The sequence below is a fragment of the Sciurus vulgaris genome (assembly GCF_902686455.1).
Source record: "Sciurus vulgaris genome assembly, chromosome: 5".
Taxonomy (NCBI): Eukaryota; Metazoa; Chordata; class Mammalia; order Rodentia; family Sciuridae; genus Sciurus; species Sciurus vulgaris.
Window position 1 is genome coordinate 114,089,916 of NC_136465.1, and position 22,130 is coordinate 114,112,045.

Sequence of the window (22,130 nt, forward strand, 5' to 3'; positions counted from 1 at the left end):
CCCTAAGGTTGCATGTGTGGCGCCAGCTTGGAGGATTAGAGGAACTCATTTATCATCAGTAAAGTGGTTAGATGAGAGAGAGAGAGAACTTTGAATATCTCAGGGAAAATTATAAGATTAACTTTTGTTAATACATTACAAATGAGATTAGAAATATATACACCCTGCCATCTGGTGTAACTTGGACTTTTTAAGTTACCCTACTTTTGTCTGAAGGCACTGTAAAAAACAAAACAATAATAGAAAACTTTCTCTTTTTCTTCTTTCTCTCTCCCTCTCTCTTTCTCTTCATTTCCAAAAGTCTTAATGAATAACGCAGATCTTTACTGGAGGATTCTTAAAGAGAGTATATACATTGGACATGAAACTACTAACCTTCCTAAAGAGTACATTTTAACCACACCTCCCTTCTTGCTCTCAGACCTCCTAGCCCTCTCCTGAGCCATGCTATCATTAGTTGCATTCTTAGATTTTTTTCTTCCTTGGTTCTTTATCATCTCTCTCATTATAAATGTTATTATTAGAGTTTTCCACTTTCTCTTGCTACCCATTGTTCTCTTCAGCTAGTCTCAACAGGATAGGGATTCTTAGAAAATGGACAGGAGACCATTTAATCTTTTGTCCCTGTGTCACTGACTATTCGATACAAGGCAAGTCAGTTCATCTCTTTAACCCTGAACACCTTTTCTCTGAAGTTTGGATCTAGCAATATTTGATTCTTTAAACTCACAAGTGAGGATAAAATGAGGTAAAGGATTAAGAAAATGCTCTGTAAATGTTGGAGTGCCTTGCAAATATGAGGTTGCATTAATTTGTAACCTCAGCAACTGTTTGCCAAGTTTGTCACTCTGTCAGTTCAATCTCCTAAAATCCTAACAAGAATAAAATCTTGTTCATGAAAGTGCTACTGTTTTTAATCAAGCCACACTGGATTGCTTGCTGCTATGATTTCTTAGGAATACATAGCTATTCTACTGTGTTTTTATATTTATATTTTTATAACACTTTGCACAGTTCTTGAGAAATATTCTGTCATCGGCTCCTCACAGTAACCTTAGGAGGAAGATGAATCTATTATCACCATGGTGATAAGCTATGCCCTCAGGCTTCCCTACTGTTTTGGTCTCTCCCTGCAGTCTCTATGAGTACCATAGCAGCTCCTTTGGCGATGTCTTCTCTTCCCCTGTACGTCCTCACAGAAATGTGAGCAGTGCTTCTGAATTGGATCAGTAGGATATCCTCTAGCAACCCTCTCGTGGATCTGCCCTGCAATCTGTGATTGATTGATTCTGCAAGAGCAGTATCATACAAACCTGAGGTGACCTTGTGTTTCTGAATCCAGACCTCTTAGTTACACCGAAGGCTAGGTCACCTTGGAGATTTTGATGTGTAGCTCCTTGCTGCTTTAATATAATGCCTATGGTTTGACCCAGTCTCATTGTCATTTTTTGTTTTAGCCAATGAAGTAACCTGTGCATTACTTGAGTAACAGAGTTCCGTGCAAGCTGTCAGTTCTTTTGCTGTAATTAAGTCTTCAACCTCCTTTGGAGCTCCTTTAGTAGATGAGTACTTGATCTTAGTCACCATCAGGGTGTAGGAAAAACATGGGCTTTGAAGAGAAGCTGCTTCTGCTATGACCTTGGGAACTGAGTTTTTCTTTCCTTCACTTGTTAAATGAAGATGCCAGTACTTAATAAGGTTGTGAGGATTAATGATAATGTTTATAAAGTGCCTGACATCACCTATTATTATAAACCTTACAGGTATTACTTCAGCTTTGTAGATAGGCCCCTAACCACTTTTATGTTTTTTTGCATGTCCATTTCAAGGGAATGTTATTAGTAATCATCCCTAGATCCATGGTCTAAGAGTTGCCCATTGAAAACTGGAGTTGAGAGACCGAATTTTTAACTATTTTATATAATAGTTTATTCTGACACTTGAATGTTTTCAAGGCTTCTTGAGAGGGGTGAGGTGGACTTGAGACTCTATCCCTGCTTCAACCAGAGCAGATATACTTATGTCTGTATTATATATTGATGTTTCATGTTAAGATTTCAGGTTATAAGAATCAACTTGCTTTTATCCTCTGTATGTGCATGTTCATTACTTTATTTAGTAATGTACAGTAATTTATAATTATTTGACAATAAGTTTCAAATCAGGACATAACTTTTTTGGTTTTAAGCCTCTATGCCTGGAACCTTCAAATCCTCTAAGAGAAACTAACTTTGCTTAATCTGTAAGAGTCCAGGACAGCTAACTGGTTTTGCTGACTCAGAGCTGAGAAGGATCTTTTAAGGGATAGAAGGAAAGGGAAAAAGTATTAATAAAAGAAGAATGGTGAAGTGGTTAAGGAAACAGATCCTGGGGCCACAGGGTTGGGTTTAAATCCCACTATATGTCTTTGAGCAAATTTCCTAACTTTGGGGGAGGTGGGTACCAGGGATTGAACTCAGGGACACTTGACCACTGAGCCACATCCCCAGCCCTATTTTGTATTTTATTTGGAGACAGGGTCTCACTGAGTTGCTTAGTGCCTCACTTTTGCCGACGCTGGCTTTGAACTCATGATCCTCCTGCCTCAGCCTCCCGCTGGGATTATAGGTGTGTGCCACCGTGCCCAGCAACCTAACTTCTTTGTGTCTCAGTTTTCTCATCAATAATTTGGGATATTAACAATAACCGCCTTAAAGGATTGTTGGAAGGGTTGGAAGGAACAAAAGAATTCTATATAAAGCTGTTAGAAAAGTGCCTAGCTTGTGGTTAGTGCTCCATATTAACTGCTACTGTTGGAAGTATTATCATTATTAAGATTTACTTTGTGTGTGTGTGTGTATGTGTGTGTATGTGTATATATTCAGCTCATTTAACCTCACGTGAAGAAATGGAGACTCCATAAGTTTATGTAATTTATCCATGATTATCTTGCTGATAAATTGCAAAGCTGGTTCTATGAATCATTTTACCCACCTCCCAAATAAAACCAGGGTTTGGGTAGGTGAATTGATTCATGAAGGGCTACTTAGCTGGTTAATAACAATCTCTGAACTGTAATACTAGTTTTTCAGTCATAGCCTAGAATTGTTCCTTTTTTGGGGGGGTTTATTAAATTTAAATATAATCACTTATAATAAGAATTTTATCGTTTTTCAGTGTAGTTAGGCGTTTGTTTATTCCCCACTTTCCTTAAAAGAGAATTTTTTCCTTTTCCCATTAAGCCCAGTAAATACTGATGGGAGAACATATGAAATAAAAGTTTCTCATTCAGACTGTAGAGTATCAGATTCTAGAGTAGTACCTAGAAGCCTGTCTTCAGGTACTTGAGATAAAATACAGCTTCCTAAATGTTTTGATCCTCTTAGGAGCATAAACACCTATTAATTGACATTTCTTTCTAGATAGTAAATTTATGCCAATAGTTTTCTGGAAACCATGGAAACAGAGACGTGTAAAATAAGAAAACCTCTGCTGTTGTTACATGGGGATGAGAGGACTAGGACCAAATGGGTGGAAAGGAAAGTCTCAATATTACTGTGAAAGTAATGAATAGGAAATTGAGGGTGAAATCTAACATGCATTTTGAAGTTGAGGCAAAAAGAAGTAGAGAACCACTGATTACAAAACTGAAACCCTTTTCTAGTGGACCTACTGGATTTATCAGTGCTCAGCAGGTGTTTTTTTCTTTTTTCCTTTTTTTCTCCCTGTAGGACTTTTCAGAGCCTTTAATAAGTAGTGGTATGTTTCTGGGACTAGTATTCCCAAGAACACATTAGTGAAAACTTCATTAGTCTATGCGATGACGCTAATAGGAAGGAAGTTAATGAACAGAATTGTATCTTAGAAAAATTACTCTTAGAGCAGATGGGTTGAAAGGGAGTGAAACTGAAGGCAGTGAGACTGGTTAGATGGTTGCTATGGTAACATTACAAGAAGTGACAAGAGACTAGGGTAGGTATAGGTGGGCTTTTTCTGGAAAGGGTCATATGGTCCATATTTCAGCTGTGTGGATCTGGGCTATAGTTTCTGTTGAAACTACTTGACTCTCCCAGTGTAGTACAAAAGCAGCCATAGACAGCACGTAAGCAAATATATGTGGCTGAGTTCCAGTAAAACTTGATTTATAGAATTCTAGTATAGGATCCTGAAAAAGTTCTGGTCCCCACCCTGGTGCTAATGGTTGCACAATGTGAATTATTTACTTCATGCCACAGAACTGTAGACTTTTGAATGGCTAAAATGGTAATTTTTTACCATGTATATTTTACCACAATAGGAGATAACTTTATAGAAGAAAATAAAACCCTTTTCAGTTCTAAAGCACTGGACCAGTAAAATGGTTTGTTTGCATAATTTGAATCAAGGCCACTAGTGAAAAAAATGAGAAAGATTTCATATCAATGAGTCTGCAAAGGGTTAAATGTGTATACTATAAGGGGGACAATTCCTCTGCCTCATGGAAGACATAAGCATGGAAAGCAAGTTAAATTTGAAGAAAAGAGAACTGATGATGAGAAGTTAGGTGCTAAAACAAAGAACAGGTTTTGACTCATGTTGTCTACAGAACCAGGGAGATGGAAGTCTCAGTATCGTCATTGAGCTGTATGTTGGGAAGCAGATACAAAAGTAGCTTAGTAGTGTTATGGTGTGTTAGTCACCTTTCTGTAACTATAACAAAATACCTTAGAAAATCAACTTTTTTAATGATAGTCTCTTGCTATATTGCCCAGGCTGACCTCAAACTCGCTGTCCTCCTGTCTCAGACTCTCAAGTAGTTAGGATTGCAGGAGTGTGCTACTACTACACTGGCTCTGATTGGCTTACAGTTTTGAAGGTTCAGTCCATGACCTATTGGCCCTGTTACTTTGGGCCTGTGGTGAGTTAGTGCACTATGGCAGAGCAGAACCAGTCACCTTGTGGTTGGGAAGCAAATGAGAAAGAGAGGAAGGGGCCGGGGTCCTACTGTCCCTTTAAGAGAATGCCCCCAGTGGCCTGAAATCACCCCATAGGCCCCACCTCTTAAAGGTTTCACCACCTCCCAGTAATAGCGATTGAGGGACAAAGCCTTTAACACACGGGCCTTTGGTAAGTACTCAGGATCCAAATTATAGCTTAAGGAGATGTAGAGAAGATAGAAACCTGTCTTCATTTTGGGCTGATGGGACCTGCTCAGAGAAACTTTGAGATCCGACTTAAAATCACTCTAGTGGCTAGGCATGGTGGTACATGTCTACAGTCCCAGCTACTCTGAAGGCTGAGGTGGAAGAATCTCTTGAACCCAAACGTTTGAGACCAGCTTGGGCAACATAACGAGACCCTGTCTCCAAAAAAAAAAAAAAAAAAAAAAAATTAAAAACATAAATTAATTCTAATAATAATTAATTCTAATAATTGGTTTTTATTCTCTCTCTCTCTCTTTTTTTTTTTTTTTTTTTTTTTTTTTTTTTTTTTTTTTTTTTGCGATGCTGGAGATTGAACCCAGGGCTTTGTGCTTGAGAGGCAAGCATTCTACCAACTGAGCTATCTCCCCAGCCCCTAATAATTGGTTTTTACTTCATTTGAATAGGATGAATTCCTACCTAAGAATTTTTCCTAGAAATTTTTAAATCAAAATATCCAAGTACTCAAAGTATAAGGGCTTTACTAGTATCTCCTGATAGTTATTTATCATGGTTAATTTTATGTTACATTTGTATTAAGGCTCTTCCAAAGTATTCCATAAACAGGCTCTTCATAGGGTTTCTCCAAGGAAGACATGCTATGTTAAGTCATCCAAGAGGAACTTGTTTTAAGAGGACTAGGAAGACACCATTTATTGAGAATCAAAGGGAAATAGATCAGCTTTGGGAGACTGTGTGGGTGTGTGGCTTGGGAAGAATGAACTTCAGGGGTGGCCTTGCTAGGTAGAAATACAGAAGAATACATGGGATAGCTCTCAAATGACATGCATCAGAGTGAGGATGGGCCACCAGACCAGGGGGGAGAGAGTTGAATCTGCTGTTGTCCTAGAGGTTTAACACCACATTCTTGCATGTTTAAAATGATTAAAATTAAGCTTTGACAAAATTGTTTTATTTTAATTTCTAGAACTGTTATAGATTTTCCATAATGAAATCTGCAAGACACAAAGTGGGAAATTGGCATCCTATCACATAGTCATTGGAGGAAGAAGGAGCCCTGGGAGCGGGGACAGTGTAAACTATCCATCTGGCTGCATTTCTCCCTTCTCCTATGATAAGAGCCACCCACCTTCCTGCAGTGCAGAACTGCTCCTCTGGCCAATTCCAAATGAGCCATATATCAACATGCAAAGAGCTGACTTGCAGTCCTCAGAGTCTAGCTATAGGTGTACACCATGTTTTTTGTTTTTTGGGTTTTTTTTAATCTTCTTCTGGTTCTTGTCAGTAAACCTTTCTTTTGAGCTTCAGAACAACATCCTGCTGCCTATATGGTGTCCCCATTTGGACACATCAAAGCACCTATTTGAGACATATTCAAAAATGAAGTCACCTTAACCCCAGAGCTGTGCTTTACATTTTATTCCCTGTCTCATTGAATTCCATCCATGTGCCCATGAAAGAAATTTGGGCATCTTCCTTGATCTTTCCTGTTGTCTTACTTCCCACCCTCAGTTAGTCAAGAGGACTGTTGAGTGTGTCATCCCTACTGCTGCTACCCTGGTTCAGGCCATCACCGTCTCAGTGAATTGCTCCCAGTCCTCACTGAGCCTTCCCACTCTAATCTTGCCCTTCCCCCATCCTCCCCTTTGCCCACTCATTCTAAACATGATAGCTGGAATCTTGCTAAAATGTAACTTAGATAGGCATTCTCCTTAAAAACTTTTGATATCTTCTTACTATCTTCAGGATAAAACAAATATCTTCATGGTAAAAGGGCTCTGCCTTCCTGATGTGGCATCTGCTTACCTGTTCACTAATTTTCTGAAGTCCACTCACACAGAACTGTTTGCAGTACTCATGTGGTTTGATTTCCCTTATCTGTACCTGTTGAATATGCTATTTTTCCTTCCTGCACAACTCTTCCCATTTTGGACTACTCTACCAGCCTGTCCTCCAGGCCTAGCTACAGTGTCACTTTCTTAAGGAAGCATATGCAGGTCCCTCCAAACGAGGTTAGGTATCCTGCTTGTGAATTTCTGTAAAAGTGTGGGCTATTGGAGGATGTCGCATGTTCTACTTTGCCTGTAGATTTGTCTACTAGAAGACTGCAAGTTTCCTTGGGACAGGAGGGAATTATCTTATTAATCAGAGTATAATTTTTATTATATAATTTTTATTAGGGGGCATAGTAAGAGTTTTTTCCTCTCTTTAAGAAAAAGGATAAATTATTATCAACTCTTCATCACTGGAACAAAAGAAAATTAACTTAGAGGAGGAAAGATTTATTTTGGTTCATGGTTTCAGAAGTTCTAAGTCCATAGTCAACTGATTCCCTTGTTTCTGGACCTGTCATGAGGCAGAAATATTAAGGCAGAAGGGTGAGACAGAGCAAACCTGCTCACCTCATGGCAAAGAAGAAGAAGAGAGAGGGAGGAAGGGTCTGGGGATACGATACACCTCTCCAGGGCATATTCCCAGTGACCCTCTTCCTCCAAGTAGGCCAATCTTCAACAGTTTCCACCACATCCCAGTTTTATTAATCCATGTGATGAGATTATGAGTCCTTGGTGATTCACTCTCTTCCCAAAAGCCTCACCTCTGAACTTTGCTGCATTGGAGACTGTTCTAGTTATTTTTGCATTGCTGTGATCAAAATACCCAACAAGAACAATTTAGAGGAGAAAAAGTTTATTTGGTGTTCACAGTTTCAGAGGTCTCAGTTCATAGAAGGCTGACTCTATTGCTCTGGGCCCAAAGTGAAGCAGCCCGTCATGGGGGAAGGGCCCAGTAGAGGAAAACTGCTCAGCTCATATCAGGGTCAGGAAGCCACAGGAAAATAAGCTTCCAAAGCATGCCCATATGACCCGCCTCCTCCAGCAAGGCCCCACCTGCCTACAGTTACCACCCTGTCAGTCCATTCAAACTAGGATGCAGTGATTAGGTTACAACTCTCACAATCAGTCATTTCACTTTCCAATATTCCTGCATTAACCGGATCTTTTGAGAGATACCTCATATGTAGACCATAACAGATACCAGGACCTTCAACAGATGAGCCTTTGGGGAACATTTCAGATTCAAATCATAACAAATATGCATGACATAAAATTTACTGTTTTAACATTTGTAAGTATACAATTCAGTGATGTAAATTACATTTATCTAAGTGGAATAATAATATTTGTCCCTTTTGTGTCTGGTTTATTGCACTTAGCATAATGTCAGGGTTCATCTATATTTTAGCATGTGTTAGAATTTCTTTCCTTTTTAAGACTTCACAATATTCCCTTGTATGTATATGCCACATTTTATTTATCCATTCATGGACATTTGGGCTGTCACCTTTTTGGCAAAATTTTTAATAATGCTGGTAGGAATATATGTTCAAGTCCCTTCTTTCAGTTTTTGGGGAGTACTTAAAAGTGAAATTGGTGGGTTTTATGTACTCCTATTCTTAATTTTTGGGAAAACATCTGTACTCTTCTCTAACAGCTATGCCATTTGCATTCCCATCAGTAGTACACTAGGATTCCAATTTCTTGACATCCTTATTGACACTCATTATTTTCAGTTTTGCTTGTTTATTTGCTTATTTTTAAATGTAATTGCCATTCTAATGAATACAAAATGATATTTTGTGATTTTGGTTTGCATTAATGCTTAGTAATATTGCATATCTTTTCATGTGCTTATTGACTATTCACATATCCTCTTTGGAGAAATGTCTATTTAAATCTTTTGTCTATTTTTAAATTTTATGTTTGTTGTTTAGCAGTAGTTCTTTATATATTCTATATATTGATACCTTGAAATATATTATTTGCAACTGTTTCCCTCAGCCCTGTGCATTGCATTTTTACTTTCTTGATAGTATCCTTTAATGCACAATAATTGTTATAAATTTTTTTTTTTAGTTGTAGATGAACACAATATCTTTATTTATTTATTTTTATGTGGTGCTGAGGATCAAACCCAGTGCCTCACATGTGCTAGGCAGGCACTCTACTACTGAGCCACAACCCCAGCAGCCCCTGCACAATAGTTTTTTATTTTGATGAAGTTCATTTGGTCCCCTTCCTTCCTCCCTCCCTCCCTTCCTCCCTCCCTTCCTTCCTCCCTTCCTTCCTTCCTCCCTCCCTCCCTCCCTCCCTCTGTGCTTTTGGTGTCATATCCAGAAATCTCTGTGAAGTCTGATGTTCTGAAACTTTCCCCTCATGTTTTTTGCTAAGAGTTTTATAGTTTTAGCTGCTTACATTTAGGTCTTTGATGCACTTTGTGTTAATTTTTGCTTATGGAATAAAGTAAGGGTCCAGTTTTATTCTTTTGCATATGGATATCAAGTTTCCTCAGTACTACTTATTGAAAAGAATGTCCTTTCCTGATTGAATGCTCTTGGTACCCTTGTTGAAAATCACTTCACCGTATATGTGAGGGTTTATTTCCAGGGTCTGTTCCATTGGTCAGAAGTTTTGATATCAGGAAGTGTGAGTCCTCCAACTTTGTTCTTCTTTTACAAGTCTGAGACAAGGTGTTATGGGGTTTTGGTTTTGATTTTTTTGTTCTCTTTGCAGTGATGGGGATCATCAAACTGAGGGCCTCAGGCATACTAGGCAAGCACTCTGCCGCTGAGTTACATCCCCAGCCCTTAAGACAAGATTTTAATACTGCTTGCTACTTTTTATTTGATCCTTCTCCCAGCATATTTTCTTGTACATCCTTGCTTGGAGTGTTTCTTTCACCAGCTCCTCCTGGATGACTTCCCTACCTTTCATTCCTGTTATAACCTTACTTCAGTGTCATTTTTCTTTCTATCTTCCGTCCCATAACCTTTTCTTTGAATTGTTCTTTATTTGCATGTATTCAGAACACAAATGGCATTTTATTGTCTTAATCTCCTGAGTGAACAAAAGAGGAGATTCCTAGCCATCTGTTGCCCCCAGCTTTGAGTCTAATTCATTTTCTTTTGGGACTCTCAGGGCTAAAAGTCATTTTTATTGTTCCTTTATTGTCTGAGCTGGTCCTGTCTGTTGTCTTTAGCACTGTAAGGAAGATGAGCAGCTGAGATAGTAGTGGTATGATGGACGTGGTGCAATGACTGAGAGACTGGCTTAGTGAAAAGGGCATTACAACTGACCCTTGAACAACACAGCGTTGGGCATCCTGTGCAAAAATCTACATTTAACTTTTGACTTTCCCAAATCTTAAACTAGTATCTTGCTGTTGATGGAAGCCTTACCAATAATGGTCAGTTAACACTTATTTTGTAAGTTACATGTATTATATGTAGGGAAAGATATGCAAAAGCTGCAAGAAATCACTTTTTACTGAGGCATGCATTTGCTGTAGGATAGAATTGTTCATGTGGAGAGGATTAGCAGCACACCAGGAGTTCACTGCAGTAGCAACAAGAGGTAGCTACAAAATTATTATGGTAATATAGTACATACTGTATGTACTACAGTTAATTTTATGCAGTTATGATTCAATACTGGATCATTTCATTTGTTGAATTTCTCTAGGCTACAAATGGCAACCATGTATGGCCTAAGTGTGTTCAAAAGTTTTGATAAATTTTAACTTTTTATAATGGATTATTATATATTTTATGGTAATAAATGATCAAATAGACTATATATGTATATTTTATACATTCATGACATACCTTTTTCTTAATTTTTCAATATTTCTGGCTATTCTGTGAGTTTTTTCAAATTGTCACAAAATTTTTTTGGGGGGGATGATGGGTTCTGGGGATTGAACTCAGGGGCACTCAACCACTGAGCCACATCCCCAGCCCTATTTTTGTTTTTTTATTTAGAGACAGGGTGTTCCTGAGTTGCTTAGTGCCTCGCCATTGCTGAGGCTGGCTTTGAACTTGTGATCCTCCTGTCTCAGCCTCCCGAGCTGCTGGAATTACAGGAACACACCACTGCACCCGGCTAAATTGTCAGAAATCTTAAAAAAAAAGAAAAAAAAAAAGAAAAAGAAAAAAAAATCTTCATATAAGTGGACTTATGTAGTTCAAAGCTGTATTGTTCAAGGGTCACCTGTATATTGGAGGGCAAGTAACCTGGGTTCTAACTCTGCATCTATCCTAATTGGCAGTTAGATAATCCAGTCTCTCCTATTTCATTTACAGATAAGAAAAGTTGGACTTGATGGTTTCCAAGTTCATTCTAGATCTAAAATGTTTATTTTTACTTTTTGCAAAGACAGTTTCCTCTGAAGGAGGAGGGATTTGATGGATGCATATAGCTTAGGTAAAAGAAGAAAGAAAGAAGGTTTAGGACAAGAAAATGAAATGGAAATGAAAGTAACATTTTATTAAGTGATGCTGGCTCAGTTGGAAATTCATCTAGAAAAAAAGGAATCTCCACCTCTACCTCCCATCATATATGAAAATCAATTCCAAATGGCTTACAAATCTAAATGAAAAAGGTAAAGCAATAGAGCCTTTAGAGGAAAATAGAATACCTGTATGACCCTGGAAAAGTCAGATTTCTTTTCTTAAAATATTTTTAGTTATAGATGGATACTATACTTTAATTTATTTTTATGTGGTGCTGAGGATCAAACCCAGTGCCTCACATGTGCCAGGCAAGCATTCTACCACTGAGTTATAACCTATAACCCCAACCCAAGGCAGCTTTCTTTAAAAAAAAAAAAAAAAAAAAAAAGTTATACATTGGATTTCAGTAAAATTAAGAATTAATGTTCATCGGACGATATCATTAAGAAAATCAAAGGGAGAGGAATACTTGGACTTATATAGAAAGTAGGTAAAGAACTACCATAAAATAATTAGGAAAAAGTAAATCCAATAGAAGAAAATGAGCAAAGACTGAAACCTGCACTTCACAGAGCAGATGTCTAAATAGCCAGTAAACCTAGGAAAAGATGCTCGATATCATCAGACATTGAAAATTACAATTGTAGTGATGCCAGGTGTGGTGGTGCACACCTGTAATCCTAGCATCTCGGGAGGCTGAGTCAGGAAGATCACAGTTTCATTCAGCAACTTACTAAGGTCCTAAGCAATATAGTGAGATCCTGTCTGGAAGAGAAAAAAAAAAAAGTCACAGGGAGGTAGCTCAGTGGCAAAATGCCCCTGAGTTCAATCCCCAGTACCAAAACAAAAACAAAAACACTGTAGTGAACCAACAAACACATGAAAAATACATCAGTATCCTTAGGAAAATGCAAATATAAAAACAGGATACTACCTCATAACTAGGATAGCCTTTATTTGAAAGAAGGGAAGGGAAGGGAAAATAAAGGGTGTTGACAAGGATGTGAGGAAATTGTAATCTTTTACTTTGTTATTGAGAATGAAAAATGGGTCAATCACTGTGGAAAACAGTTTGGCAGTTCTTCAGAAACATTAAACAGAATTACCATGTAGCTCTGTGATTGCATTCCTAGGTCTATGCTTTGAAAAATTGAACACGGGAACTAAAACAAGTACATGTGTATACACTGTTCATAATAACTGAGAGGTGGAATGAACCCAAATGTCCATCAATGGATGAATATATATGTAGTTGATATATACATAGGTAATAAAATATCATTCATCCATAGAAAGGAATGAAGTACTGTTACGTGCTGCAATGTGAAAGAACCTTGAAAATATTATACGAAGTGAAAGAAGCCAGACCCAAGAAGTTGCATATAGAATGATTTCTTGGAAATGAAATATCCAGAACTGATCAGTAGAGAGAAAATGCAGAGTGATGATTACAAGGAGCTGGGGGTGGAGATAGGGCAATGGGGAAAAACTGAACTACTTAATTGATAAGAGGTTTTACTTTGGAATGATGGAAAGGTTTTGGAACTAAATTGCCACTGAATTGGGTTTTTTTTTTTTTTTTTTTTTTTTTTTTGGTGGTGCTGGGGATTGAACCCAGGGCCTTGTGCATGCTTGGCAAGCACTCTACCAACTGAGCTATAATATACTACTAATCCACCCACCAGTATAGGTGAAATTAAGACTGCCATTTACAAGTGTGGGTGAGGAAGTGGGGGAACTGGAATCCTCTTACACTGTTCATGGGAATATCACTAAAGCTAAATACATGCCTTCTGACCCAGCATTACTCCTTTTGCTGTACGCCAAAAAGAAGTGAATGTATATGGCCACCAAAAGACATGAACAAGAAGGTCCTTAGTAGCTTTTATTCATAATATCCTAAAATAACAAACAACCTTACATGGCTATAAAAGTAGACTGATAAATAAATTGTACATAAATATATGGAATACTACACAGCAACAAAAGAATGTGTGTGCTATACTCACAACAAGGTGGATTAACAGAAATAAGGCTGGAAAGAAGCCATACACCAGAGTTGTGTTTATATTTTACTTAGGTGAAGTTCAAGAAGCAGTTAAATTAGTCTGTTGTAGAAGAGGTCAGAACAGCCTTTACTGGGTGTGGTTATTGACCAGGGAGTTTATGAGAGCCGCCTGAGGTGTTGGAAATAAATCTTCTCTATCTTGATGCTAGAGGTGGTTACACAGATGTACCCATATATACAGAATAATCAAGCTGTGCACTACAGCTTCATTCACTGTATCATTTTATGTTTACCTTTAAAAAGAAACATTAAAAAACAGCAGTCACCAGAGCAGATGTTCTTACAGGAAACCAGAATGGAAGAGAATGAGAAGCATAAAGCCCCTCAAGGCCTTGAGTAGTAGTGACATGACAGGAGTTTGGAGTCAGTTCTATAACTGGTAGGTTTTGGGGAGGGAAATAACATAATGAAAGCAGATTTTTTTGGAGATGTACCTGATAGACTGAAGATTGGTCCACCAGAGGGGAGGCTTTTGCAGTAGGACTTAGTTAGACAATGCAGTTGAAAATGGAGAACTGCAGGAAGGATTGGGAAGGCTGATGGCTGACTTGTTAATAGACAGTAGAATACAAGCAATCAACAGATATATGAAAAAATGTTCAACATCTCTAGTAATAAGAGAAATGCAAATCAAAACCACCCTAAGATTTCATCTCACCCCAATTAGAATGGCGATTATCAAGAATATAAGCAACAATAGGTGTTGAAGAGGATGTGGGGAAAAGGGTACATTCATACATTGCTGGTGGGGTTGCAAATTAGTGCAGCCACTCTGGAAAGCAGTATGGAGATTCCTCAGAAAGCTTAGAATGGAACCACCATTTGACCCAGCTATCCCACTCCTTGGCCTATACCCAAAGGACTTAAAATCAGCATACCACAGAGATACAGCCACATCAATGTTCATAGCTGCTCAATTCACCATAGCCAGATTGTGGAACCAATCTAGATGCCCTTCAATTGATGAATGGATAAAGAAACTGTGGTATATATATACAATGGAATATTACTCTGCCATGAAGAATGATAAAATTATGGCATTTGCAGGCAAATGGATGAAATTGGAGGATATCATGCTAAGTGAGATAAGCCAATCTCAAAAAACTAAAGGACGAATGATCTCGCTGATAAGTGGATGAGGACATATAATGGGGGGTAGGAGGGGTTAGCGTTAGGGTTAGGGTTAGGGCTAAGGAGGGTGGTAAGAATGGAGGAAGGAAGGACTGTATGGAGGGAAAAGAGGGGTGGGAGGGGTTGGGGGGAAGGGAAAAAATAACAATGAATCACACAACATTGCCCTATGTAAATTTATGATTTTTAATAAAAAAAAAAAAAAAATAGTAGAGAAGGACTGGGTAGAGGTGACTGAGATTCCATGCTAGATGACAGGGAAGAACATGGTCCCAGTAACAAAAATGAGAACGTCAGGAGGAGGAATCCATTTTGGAAGTCAGAGTAGCTTTAAATGCTTTAATTTTGAAATGTTGGCAAGCCCCCTTGAGACAACTGTGGGACTTAGAGGAATTGTCAGGAATGGTGACAGAAATTAGAAAATCACTTGTATATAGATAATTGAGTAGTTGAAATCCCTTTAAAAAAAAAAAAAGTGTAACAAATTTCAGAAAGCCAGCCCTTAGAGGAAGAGGGAGAGAAGAGACTATAGCTGTATTTAGAACCAAGATAACATAGTGTCACTTAGGCTAAATGAAGAGTGAGTTGGAGAATGAGGCTGTACAGGGAAAAGATATAGGAAGGAAAAGGGAAGGTTGAAAATGTGATGGGGAGCAGAGATGACTGAGGGGACACTGTCCTGAAGAAGGCAGGAGGAAGCAGAATCAGAGCAAAAGCAGAGGACCCAACTGTGGGCTACCGTGAGGAGCCTAGCTGCCTACACTTAGATCACGAGAATTTGTCAGCATCCTAGGTGACTTACTCTTGCAGTGTTCTTTGTCCTCTGAGTAGGAGAGTGACCTAAGGTTGAAAGTGAATGTGAATATAGGAGCCAGGGAGTCCTAGTTTTTTTGGTCTCATTGTGGTTTCCAGGTTCAGCAGTGATTTAAATGTCAAAACAGATGACTTTAGGTGTTTTGAGTCCTGACTTTGTCATTTTCTAGCTATGTGACTTTGGACAAACTGAACAAACAGAGCCTTAAAGCTCATATGCTCATATGTTGGAAACAAGTGAGTTAATGCAAGCAAAGTGCTTGAAACAGCCCATGATCAGTGTTAGCTCAGCTCACGATTGAGTATTGTAGGAGCACAGGGGAAGAATTAATAAAGGCTGGTGTCATTGGGAAGGCTTTGTGGAGAAGAGGGGGTTTATTTAATAGGCAGAACGAAAGGAATGAGGGAAAAGGAATTCAAGGTTGGGGGAAAACTTTTAAATAAAGTCTTGGATCAGTAGAGCCATAGCATTTTATGTGATTTCCTTAATGTACCAGTCTATTCCTTTTGGGTACTAGTAGGACATAAAATAGGATGTGGGTAACTGATTATTGTTGTAATAAAAGAAGTATGAGATGTCAGAGCTCTTTGGCTGTGATTTTTAATCCTGGCTCTGTGACTTTGGGTAAGTTGTCCAGTCTCTTAGGATCCCTTCTCATTTACAAAATGGAATGACTGGACCTACATCTCCTGTAGCTCTGAAGTCCTATGCAATTATTTTTCTGTTCCCACTCTCCGGTCTGTGGAATGTTTTTCTTTGCAGTTTGAGGCTAACAGATCTACCTAGAGTAGATGTGTTGTTCTGGCCTCATCATCCCTGGGCTTTAAGCAGGTGAGCTGCCCAGCCCGCATACAGATGCTCCAGGCTGCACAGCTGCACCCTGCAGTCACCACCGCAGACAGAGCCTGGGGTCGGGGTGGGGGTTGCCGCGCAGGTGCATTCTTGAAAGAAGTTCTCAGAAATTGCGCTCCCAAATTACTTGGAGTTAATTCTACTAACGTTCTCTTGAGGAACCTTAAATTTTATGGATACTTGCCTTGAAATGGACCCTGAGGGCTAAGTAGGAAGGAAAGAATCTTTAACCTTTTAAATTTTTTCCTGAGTTGTCCTTATAGCACCCACAAAACTAAAGAAAGAAAGTGACACCGTAAGCATCAGGTGAGCTGCCAGTCTCTATCTAGGTGTTCTGGCAGTAATTGAGCACTATTGCTTTTATCACCAGGATTCCTCCTTTTAAGGCTTGCATATGAATAACCTGGCTTTTCAAATACCATGCTTAGACGTTCCCAGTATGGCATTACTTCAGTCTTTCTTTTTAGAAGGGTTGTTTTGGGTTGTTTCTCATTCTCATGCCACATACTTTGAGCTCGAGCCCCTCTAGGGTCACCAGCATGGCAGGACAGACGAGCTCTCTGGAATTCCATTCCCACTTCCTTTTTCTCTTTGCCAAGCAGGAAGTATTTAGGGGAATATCTACCCTCCCCACAGAAAGCCCATGCTTAATGTTTGTCCCACGAAGGAGCTTGATCTTGGAGATACTTTTGGACTTTTATAGTGGATAGATTTTAAACAACTTGGTGAATTGAAAAATAAATTGAAGTGGAAGGACTAAAGCAGATGGAAGCTATTTTATCTATATTTTGTGCCCACAAAGTTTCTAAGGGCTAATTTTGTTTTCAGCAAGTGAAATTTGAGAAGAGGAACAGTTTACCCTTGTGTTGCCCTTAAAGGAGAACTATTTCTTTGGGGAGTGGCAATCCAGAAAAGAAAGGTGACCTGAGCATATAAAGCCACCAGAGCTAACATATGCCCCAACAAGATGTTAAATATGCCTTATTAGTTGAGAATAGAACTTCCCTGAGGATATGGAATACTTCACTTTTGTTGTCTATGGTTCTTAACAGTGAGTTGGATCTAAGTAAATATAACAATGGCTAGCAACTCAGGAGTCTCCTGTCTTTCCATTTCTCTGACTGATCATTCTGTGAGGGGTGGTATGAACATTACCTAGTCCATTCATGCCACAGATTTTCGGAAGAAAAAAGAAGTCATGGAAGAAACTATGTGTTGTAAAGTTTGTGAATAGGGTTGAGAGTGAGATGGTTTAGTCTGGCCTCTTTTTAGAGCAGTGATTGATTAATGCTGTCTGTGTTGCTCTTTCTTCTAGAGCTGACCTGTCCTGGACGCAGCATAACTAACGAAGCTGCTGCAGGATGAGAAGATGGCAGCGCGGCTGCTCGCACCACCAGGCCCTGATAGTTTCAAGCCTTTTACCCCTGAGTCGCTGGCAAACATCGAGAGGCGCATTGCTGAGAGCAAGCTCAAGAAACCGCCAAAGGCCGATGGCAGTCATCGGGAAGACGATGAAGACAGCAAGCCCAAGCCGAACAGCGACCTGGAAGCGGGGAAGAGTTTGCCTTTTATCTACGGGGACATCCCCCAAGGCCTGGTTGCGGTTCCCCTGGAGGACTTTGACCCATACTATTTGACGCAGAAAGTGAGTTGGAGGAGGTGCAGATGTAGATGCCCCTTTCCTAAAAGGATGTGGGAGCTGGGGAGAAAGAGCTATGTTTTTTTGCCAGAGTGGGGAGAACAGAAATAGTTAGCTTTTTTTGTTTCTGGTTTTGAGGGATCATTTTTCCATTTAGTTGCTGCTAAGGATCATTTGTGGATCTTCCTTCTTATCAATTCTGTTAATAGTCTTTTCTGTTAATATTTTTTCCTGATCTGGCTCCAGGCCAGAAAAAGAGGACAGAGACTGTGGATGTAGTTCAGTGGCAGAGCACATGCCTAACATGCACGATATCCCTAGTTCAATAGCCAGCACCAAAAGAAAGGAAAAAGAACACATAAATGAAACAGAACTTTTTATTAGTGTCGAGAGAGAGAGATAGAGTATATATAGCCCTGTGGAATCTCTCTGACACACGCATTTGAAATTCTATCTTTAAATATAAAGATGGGGCTGGGGTTCTGGTTCAGTGGTAGAGTGCTTGCCTAGGATGTGTGAGGCACTGGTTCGATTATCAGCACTACATATGAATAAATGAATAAAATAAAGGTCTATCAACATCTGAAAAAAATTTTAAATAAATATAAAGATGATGTTATTGCAAATGAGCAGAGTCTGGTTAATATAGTGGTGATGATGTACAGTCCCTTGTACAGTCTCTTGTACAGTCCCTTTTGTGACATTAGAACATTGCTCCTGGGGACAGGAATAGAATAGAGTAAAGCACTCTGGGCCAAGGAGGAGGACTCCAGGTCTTTGGTCTTGTTACACAGTTGTCTGGATGGATCCTCAAAGCAGAGTCAGTTCTGCTCTTCCTGCAGGTAGGAACCACAGGTGAAAGAAATACCAGTCTTCTTTTGGCCAGGGGTTTCAGTCTTCCCAAATACTTGACTGAATTTTGGTTTTCTCTCTCATGGTTATCTACTGAAACAAAGCAACAGATAAAGGAAGCAAAGCCTCTGAGATGATTCACCAGCCAACTAATTAGCCATTGAATCCTGAGGGTTGACATCAGATACATTTTAGGGGACTTCTTATTCAAGAGATGCCATTTAAAGAATTATAAATAATTAAATGGATAGGTGTTTCCAGATAAGGGGGAAATGACTTTGTGTAGTTATATTATTACAATATGAAGCTTAACTAAACTATGTATGTTAACAAAACTGCCATTAACTGTTATCTTTTAGTCTTTTTTGAGAAGACATTTAAGCTTTTTTGACTTGGTAATGGAATAGAAGTAAGAGATTTAGCTATAGTTGTGGAGGCATTTTTAGTTTGGGATGACAAAAGCAATTAAGACATCTCTACACAAAATGGTTCTTCACCCAGGTACTACTGTTCCATTGTAGAGTAGCTACATAGTAGGAAAAAGTGGAACCAGTGGTCTGAATCTTCCCAGTTTCAGAAATATAAAGAACAGTAGACTGGAAGTAAGGAATTTTGATTCTACCATAATTCACTATGTTTATTATTTACTTTTTTTTAAAGTATATATATTGTTCAAGCTACCACAAATAATTTATATGGGAAAAATTAAAGAAAAAAAAAACTTTACAGAAGATTCATGACTGTTAGCAAGTCACTTTATCTCTCTGGGTCTAAACTATTTTTCCAACTCATATACAAACTAAATTTTGTTTTCTTGAACCTGACTTAAAATATGAAAAATATATAGATCTATTAGTTGTCAGAGCCCAGTTTCCCTTATGTACCTTCCCCTGATTCCTGCTCTGTTTTTCCTCTTTCCACTCCCAATACCTCAGTTTTCAATGGTCTGACTTGCAAGTGAGAACTCTCCAAAGAGAGCAGGTCTCTGGCCCCAATGGGTGTCATTTTTTGGGTAGGCTGAGTTGTTGATGAAGCTCCATTATGGGACTGGCTCAGCATGACAGAAAGTCTGACTTGAGCCTTTGGCCTTGCCTCAAAGGTAGATCGTTTCTGGAAAAGATAACCTTAGTTTATAAAATACAAATACTCAGCTCAATGATTATTATAAAACAAACAGTACTGTGTGAGAAAGAGCTTTGCTAGCATTTCAGAAATATTCATTGTACTTTGATTTACTTACTTATCTATTTTTGTGGTGCTAGGGAACAAACCAGGGCCTTGCATTTGCTTGGCAAATGCTCTGCCGCTGAGCTATGACCCTCAGCCCCCACACTGTACTCTGAGGAATTTTTTCAGTTGATTAAAAATAATATGCCTCCTCAAGTTTACTTGCAAATCTTACTGGTGTTACTAATACTTCTTGTTAACTAGGCCTTGCACTATGCTAAATTAGCAGGGCGTCCCCTAAAAAGAAGCACACTGGGAATTAACCCACAAATCAAACAGTCATGAAGGTAGAAGTAACTTTAAGAGGACATTCCTTTCTGTTTGTATTTTAAGGGCTGCCTTAAATAAATCTTAGCAAAATATAATCTCTTTTCTCTGCTAAATGATAGAAGCAGAATCCTTTTTCTCAGGTCTCATTTTCTAACTTATAAGTCATTTTTGTCACTTTCCCAGAAACTTGTTTCTTGGTCCTTCCTTCTTTCCTTTAGGGAATAAGAGAGAACCAGTTCCCTATTAGTAAAATTCTGTTGACATACCATTTTGGAATCCACATTGCCGAGGAACCTTACAAGTCATGTATCACATTTTCAGGATGCTGTTCTTCATTCCAGTCTTTTACTGGTTTGGCCCATCACAAGCTTCTGAGGTCCTTGTTGGTTTCCACACTGATTTCCCAGCTGGATACAGCCTGGATCATCCTCTCTCTGAATTGCCTCAGACCTCCCAGTGCTACAACTTCACATTTTCTTTACCTGTTGGTACTCTGTTCTAATGCCTCCTTTCTTTGGCTATCTTATTTTCCACCTGTTACAAATATTTGAGTTCAAGGGACATTTAAATATTTTTATTTGTTGACCTTTTAAAATAGGTAATATGTTTGCATGGCTTAAAATGGGCAAAAAGTCTCCCTTTTATACTTGTCCTTCATTTGCCTACTCCCTTAGCTTTCTGCACAGGCAACCACTGATAATATAGTATCAGCCAGAGTTTCTTTATACATGTGTAAGCAAAGCAAATACATATTTTCAGGAACTTGAGCTCTCCTTTGTTCTTGGTTTTTTTCCTATTTTCTTAGGCCCATTGAAGTCTTAATTTTGGTTTCCCTTCTTTCATACTATGAAGTCTTATCTATGTCAATTCTCAGTTCATTTCCCTCCTCCCCCACCTTTTTTTTTTTTTTTTTTAGGTGTATAAAGTCAAGGACTGCTGAAAGTGTCCCTCTGTCTTCACTACAGAAAATACTCTCTAATGCATCATAATGTTGCATTTTAAATGCCCATATATATATTCCTAACAACAATCTTAAGTAGGCAGCAAGAAAGTCTATGGATTAACTTGTAGAAAGGCCTTCCTAGTAGATTCCTACTCCTTTTTCCTATTTCTTAGAACTGATAATTGATGTGTTCTCTTTGTTCAGTAAGTGTACTCTGTTATAAGAAAGTCCTGTAAACAAAAATTCAAATTACAGGATTAATTGGTGTGTCTCAAAATAGGGCACATTCCTATTGCATTCAGAAATAGTATATGTCTTCCTGAAGTTTCATTTTACCTTTAACTCTTCCTGTAGTCCTTTGCCCACAAAGTAGAGTCCACTTAAAATTGCAGAAAATTATAATTTGGTATCCTTAGACATCAGCTAAATCAGCCTCCTCATTTTATACATTTTATGAGGGAAGTACTTTGCAAAAGCCAGTACCACGGTTAGTGGTACAACCGGTATTGGAACTCAGGCCTCCCAACTCTCCGTTCATTACAATGTATTTTTGTTTCCCACTTTTAAAATTTTCTATTATTTGATCCTTGGCCTCAATTGACTCACTTCTTCTGATGTTGGGCAGGCAAAATAAAGAGAAAGAAAAATGAACTCTTTTCATTTAATCCCCGTGGTCCTAAAAAGTATAGGGCTAAGAGCTATGCCTCTGGGAAAAAAAGGATGGTGGGCCGGCAACCCTTGACAGGCTCTCCCAGAGACCTGGGCTCTTATCAACACCACTGCAGTTATTCAACTTACATTGTGGTCTTCAGACAATTAACTTAACCTCTTCACCTACTGTTACTTTATTAAAGGAATATTCTCCCCCACCCATTATAATCCATCCCCAGTCTAAGCCAGAATGTTATTGCCGAAAAAGAACCTC

At 38.7% G+C, this 22,130-nt stretch overlaps 1 protein-coding gene across 4 annotated transcripts in view; it reads left to right on the plus strand.

Annotated features, from left to right (window-relative positions):
• The window catches only part of SCN8A (sodium voltage-gated channel alpha subunit 8), a 181,802-nt gene that overhangs the window by 42,026 nt on the left and 117,646 nt on the right, over positions 1-22,130 (plus strand). For all 4 annotated transcript variants that reach the window (XM_079139767.1, XM_079139766.1, XM_079139769.1 and 1 more), the window contains exon 2: positions 17,590-17,919. In XM_079139767.1, coding sequence (XP_078995893.1) covers positions 17,644-17,919 — 276 coding nt within the window. In that variant the 5' untranslated portion in view covers positions 17,590-17,643. The remainder of the gene's footprint in view (positions 1-17,589; positions 17,920-22,130) is intronic.